The sequence below is a fragment of the Acipenser ruthenus genome, chromosome 10 (genome assembly GCF_902713425.1).
Source record: "Acipenser ruthenus chromosome 10, fAciRut3.2 maternal haplotype, whole genome shotgun sequence".
NCBI lineage: Eukaryota > Metazoa > Chordata > Actinopteri > Acipenseriformes > Acipenseridae > Acipenser > Acipenser ruthenus.
In genome coordinates, this window is record NC_081198.1 from 41,100,277 (window position 1) to 41,106,562 (window position 6,286).

The 6,286-nt window shown below is 38.1% G+C and overlaps 1 protein-coding gene across 3 annotated transcripts in view; it reads left to right on the forward strand.

The window, feature by feature from the left end:
* Positions 1-6,286, forward strand: part of LOC117408693 (electrogenic aspartate/glutamate antiporter SLC25A12, mitochondrial-like) — a 28,463-nt gene that overhangs the window by 21,423 nt on the left and 754 nt on the right. For all 3 annotated transcript variants that reach the window (XM_059032254.1, XM_034013931.3, XM_034013939.3), the window contains exons 14-17: positions 2,081-2,221; positions 5,144-5,282; positions 5,895-6,053; positions 6,187-6,277. In XM_059032254.1, coding sequence (XP_058888237.1) covers positions 2,081-2,221; positions 5,144-5,282; positions 5,895-6,053; positions 6,187-6,277 — 530 coding nt within the window. The remainder of the gene's footprint in view (positions 1-2,080; positions 2,222-5,143; positions 5,283-5,894; positions 6,054-6,186; positions 6,278-6,286) is intronic.

The window sequence follows — 6,286 nt, forward strand, 5'->3', positions numbered from 1 at the left end:
TATATATAATACACAGACGTGCTCAAATTTGATGGTACCCCTCCACAAAAAACGAAGAATGCACAATTTTCTCTGAAATAACTTGAAACTGACAAAAGTAATTGGCATCCACCATTGTTTATTCCATATTTAATAGAAATCAGACTTTGCTTTTGATTTTCTATTCAACATAATATTGTAAATAAGAAAACAAATGAAAATGGCATGGACAAAAATGATGGGACCGCTAACCTAATATTTTGTTGCACAACCTTTAGAGGCAATCACTGCAATCAAACGTTTTCTGCAGCTCTCAATGAGACTTCTGCACCTGTTAACAGGTAGTTTGGCCCACTCTTCCTGAGCAAACTGCTCCAGCTGTCTCATGTTTGATGGGTGCATTCTCCAGACTGCAAGTTTCAGCTCTTTCCATAGATGTTCGATAGGATTCAGATCAGGACTCTTAGAAGGCCACTTCAGAATAGTCCAATGTTTTGTTCTTATCCATTCTTGGGTGCTTTTAGCTGTGTGTTTTGGGTCATTATCCTGTTGGAGGACCCATGACCTGCGACTGAGACAGAGCTTTCTGACACTGGGCAGTACGTTTCGCTCCAGAATGCCTTGATAGTCTTGAGATTTCATTGTGTCCTGCACAGATTCAAGGCACCCTGTGCCAGGCGCAGCAAAGCAGCCCCAAAACATAACCGAGCCTCCTCCATGTTTCACTGTAGGTATGGTGTTCTTTTCTTTAAGAAAGCTTCATTTTTTTGTCTGTGAACATAGAGCTGATGTGACTTGCCAAAAAGCTCCAGTTTTGACTCATCTGTCCAAAGGACATTCTCCCAGAAGGATTGTGGCTTGTCAATATGCATTTTAGCAAATTCCAGTCTGGCTTTTTTATGTTTCTTTCAAAAGTGGAGTCCTCCTGGGTCTGGCTCAAAAAGCGACGGATGGTGCGATCAGAAACTGATGTACCTTCACCTTGGAGTTCAGCTTGTATCTCTTTGGCAGTTATCCTTGGTTCTTTTTCTACCATTCGCACTATCCTTCTGTTCACTCTGGGGTCGATTTTCCTCTTGCAGCCGCGCCCAGGGAGGTTGGCTACAGTTCCATGGACCTTAAACTTCTTAATAATATTTGCAACTGTTGTCACAGGATCATCAGGCTGCTTGGAGATGGTCTTGTAGCCTTTACCTTTACCATGCTTTTCTATTATTTTCTTTCTGATCTCCTCAGACAACTCTCTCCTTTTGCTTTCTCTGGTCTATGTTCAGTGTGGTGCACACAATGATACCAAACAGCGCAGTGACTACTTTTCTTCATTTAAATAGGCTGCATGACTGATTACAAGATTGGAGACATGTGTGATACTAATTAAAGAAACTAATTAGTTTGAAATATCACTATAATCCAATTATTTATTATCTTTTCTAAGGGGTACCAACAAATGTGTCCAGGCCATTTTAGAATATCTTTGTAGAATAAGTAAGAATTAATCTCTTTTCACAGCTTCTTTGCTTTATTCTATGACATACCAAAGGCATGCAAGTATACATGATAAAATAGCTTTTAATTTCATCACTTTTCAGGAGTAATGAAGCATTATTTCAATGAGCTGTAAGGGTACCAACAAATTTGAGTACCTTGCACTGAACTGTCATGTCCAATGTATCAACTTGGGTATGACTGATTAAAAAAAAAAAAAAAAAATACATCACTTGTGCCACCTGCAACTTGCACAAAAATAAGACATTTACTAGTGCGTTATGAGAATGTATGTTTTCATGTGTAAGTGATTCCTTAGTAAGTTTGGCAATTAGCAGAAAAGTATTAAATTGTTTTTTATTTTTTCTTCATTTTTTTAAGAATTTGATGTTGTGCAATGGAGCATAGTTGCAGTTATATAAAAAGGTTATTGAACAGTTTCTCTGTCAAACATTTTATGCAAAGTGCCATTAGAATGACCTTTCGAAAATTACCTCTTGACTCCTCTTGCTTTTTCAGATTCTTATTTAAATGCAGTCTGCTGTTTTTAATTTGAGTTTTCCTGCCTTTTTTTTTTTTTAAATGCGCTAATCTAACCTTTTATGCAACCACCCAGGCTGGAGGTTCCCAGGTGATCTTCACAAACCCCCTGGAGATTGTTAAGATCCGATTGCAGGTTGCTGGAGAGATCACCACTGGCCCCAGAGTCAGTGCCCTCAATGTTGTGCGAGACCTTGGTTTCTTTGGTCTCTATAAGGTAGGTTGCATTACAGGGTTGACAAGCTTTCTTTTAAGGTTGCATTATAATAAATTTATACTACTACCACAACAGAGAATTATATTAATACTAATAATAAATCAAAATAAATATTGTGCCTCATTCACATTCTTTATTGCTTGTATTTAAATTTGCCCTTTTTTTTAATAGATTTTAGTTAAATAGCACTTAATGAAAACTGTTTTTTTGTGTTGTTTAGAAAATTGTCATTTATGGAATATTATTTTTAAAATATTGAGGTAATTGTAGTTAAGCACAATGTATTTTGAAACTTGAGGAGGCTGTTTGTTCTAGTTGGCATCAGTAGATCTGAGATCATTGTACTCCACCTAGTGTAGGTGGAATGGTACCGTGCTAGTGATGCCACTGACTTGTTTACTGTTCCAAAAAAAGCTGAACCTTTGTTTCAGTGTGCAGACAAGCCTTTGTAGAAAAAAAAAGTTATGGATTCAAGAGACTGTGCTTTGACAGCTTGCTTGAACTCAAGATTACAAGCATGTTATCTTCTGTGATTTTACTAAAACGGCTTTTTTTCTAAATATACATTTTAATGAAGAGCAGACAAAAGAGTCAGTCCTTGATTTCGAAATGCTTTCCCCTGCAGTGAAGTCCTACAATAGACAACTGAACCACATTATTGTGTCACAGTGTGATATATTAAAAAATGCTCACTACTGCACCCTGAGAACTCGAGGCTGTTTTTTGTGTCGAGCCACAGGAGTCGTATTCTTACAGACCTCCAGTCTCGAGGGTATAGGGACTGTTCCTTGGTACATGCTGAACATTTATGCTAGCTAGTTTTGATGCAGTGTTACCTCAAATACTGCCTTCCCAGCAAGGCTTTATCTTGAATAGTCAGAATAGCAGACTTTCCAAGAATGAGCTTCCTATGTTATTTGCTTCCTAATAACAGTACACATTTGTTTATTGTAGTTGTAGAGTAGGAATGAATTTAAATTTGTGAGTGTATTGTTTGAAGTTTTGATTTTTGCAAGCAATTGGAAATATTGTATCTAAAAAATTGCCTGTGTTTTTTAAATTGATTCTGAATATTTCAGCCCTACTTATTGCTGTTCTCACTTAGACAACTACAGTGCCTTGCATAAGTATTCACCCCCCCTTGGACTTTTCCACATTTTGTAGTGTTACAACCTGGAATTAAAATGGATTTAATTAGGATTTTTTGTCACTGATCTACGCAAAATAGTCTATAATGTCAAAGTGGGGAAAAAAAATCTACATATTTTTCAAAATTATTTACAAATTAAAAACTGAAGTGTCAGGATTGCGTAAGTATTCACCCTCTTTGCTGTGACACCCCTAAATAAGCTCTGGTGCAACCAATTGCCTTCAGAAGTCACATAATTAGTTGAATGGAGTCCACCTGTGTGCAATTAAAGTGTCACATGATCTCAGATTAAATACACCTGTTTCTGGAAGGCCCCAGAATTTGTTAGAGAGCATATCTAAACAAACCGCATCATGAAGACCAAGGAGCTATCAAAACAAGTCCGGGATAAAGTTCTGGAGAAGCACCAATCAGGGTTGGGTTATAAAAAAATATCCCAAACTTTGAACATCCCCTGGAGCACTGTTAAATCCATTATTAAAAAATGGAAAGAATATGGCACAACCGCGACTCTGCCTAGAGAAGGCTGTCCACCAAAACTCGGTGACCAGGTAAGGAGGGCATTAGTCAGAGAAGCAACCAAGAGGCCAATGGTAACTCTGAAGGAGCTGGAGAGATCCATTGCTGAGATGAGAAACCGCCCATGGGACAACAATAACCCGGACACTCCACAAAGCTGAGCTTTATGGAAGAGTGGCGAGAAGAAAGCCATTGCTGAAAAAAACCCATATCAAATCCTGTTTGGATTTTGTCAAAAGGCATGTGGGAGACGCAGCAAACGTGGAAAAAGTTTCTCTGGTCTGATGAGACCAAAATTGAACTTTTTTGCCTCAGTGCAAAACGCTATGTGTGGCGCAAAGCCAACACTGTTCATCACCCATGGTGAAGCATGGTGGTGGCAGCATCATGTTATGGGGATGCTTTTCATCGGCAGGGACTGGGAAACTGGTCAGGATTGAGGGCAAGATGGATGGAGCCAAATAAAGGGAAATTCTAGCGGAAAACCTGTTTCAGTCTGCAAGAGACCTGGGACTGGGGCGGAGGTTCACCTTCCAGCAGGACAATGACCCTAAACACGCAGCACTGGAGTGGTTTAAAAACAAGAACCTGAATGTCTTAGAATGGCCCAGTCAAAGCCCAGACCTCAATCCGATTGAGAATCTGTGGCAAGACTTGAAAATTGCTGTTCACCAACGGTCCCCAACCAACTTGACAGAGCTTGAGCAATTTTGCCACGAAGAATGGGCAAAAATTGCAGGATCCAGATGTGCAAAGCTGGTAGAGACTTACCCAAAAAAACTCACAGCTGTAATTGCTGCCAAAGGTGCTTCTACCAAGTATTGACTCGGGGGGGGGGGGGGGGGGGGGGGTTAATACTTATGCAACCAACAAATGTCTTTTTTTGTTTGTTTGTTTAATTAACTTTTGTGTCACAATAAAAAATATTTTGCACCTTCAAAGTGTTAAGTATGTTGTGTAAATCAAATGGTAAAAATCCCAATTAAATCCATTTTAATTCCAGGTTGTAACACTACAAAATGTGGAAAAGTCCAAGGGGGGTGAATACTTATGCAAGGCACTGTATTTGCACAGTATAACTAAGGCAGACATTCATACTATATGTATATTTATGTAAAAACAAAGTAGCAGTTATGCAATTACTGCTTTCAATGTTTTATGTAAAATGTATATTTTGTATTACAAATGCATGATTTTTATGAAAACAAACTAATGTATTTTTTATCCCCGATCTGTTTTATCTCTTGTGACAGGGTGCAAAAGCCTGTTTTCTACGTGACATCCCATTCTCTGCTATTTACTTTCCAGTATATGCACACACAAAGACACAGCTAACTGATGAGCATGGTCGCTTGGGTGCTCTACAGCTGCTCACTGCTGGTGCTATTGCAGGTAATACCAAATACTTCAATACCTATATAGAAGTACTGAATTGCCATTTGAAGAACTAAGCAATTTTGTTTCATTGTATTAGACCCTTGTATTCATAACCAGCTAACAGGTGCAAAAGGAAGGTTTGACAGGTAAGTCTGCTTTTGTACTGATCCAGTGAATCGCCACCTCAAACAAAATGCTATCGACAAGAATTAAATCTTAAGGGACCCAATTCTCTGCTTAAAGTTATTGTATTTCTTGCTGTTATTGTATTACTTGAATTTTAACACTTGAAATGTATTTGCTTACGATTGTAAGTTGCCCTTGATAAGGGCGTCTGCTAAGAAATAAATAATAATAATAATAATAATAATAATAATAATAATAATAATAATAAAGGCTGTTTTTGCTGAACGTTAAGCTAAAGTATAAATGCTTTAATACAATTGAAAATACACCTGGTGTAAGGTTAATTTATAAAACATTTTTACAGATACAATGAACTCTCTTTAATACTGTGACTGATTGCAGTATAACAGTTTATCTGCAAGATCCTGTAGAACATAACAAAACACAATTTATATAGTGTGAAAGTCCAGTTTTCATGGTGTTTAAAACTTATACTTTCAGGTGTACCCGCTGCCTCTCTGGTAACCCCTGCTGATGTCATTAAGACAAGACTTCAGGTGGCTGCTCGGGCTGGCCAGACAACATACAGCGGTGTTATTGACTGCTTCAGAAAAATCCTTCAAGAAGAGGGATTCAGAGCCCTTTGGAAAGGAGCAGGAGGTATGTGATGACTTACAAGCGAGAGGTTTCATTATAGGATACGAGAACATGCTATCAAACATGTTATTGTTTGGAACAATAATTTGAATCTGAATTCCAATATACAGTAGTCATTTTATCCCTGTTATTGTAGCTCGAGTCTTCAGATCATCTCCCCAGTTTGGTGTTACACTGGTGACCTATGAACTTTTACAGCGGTGGTTATATGTCGATTTTGGAGGAAGGTAAGTGCA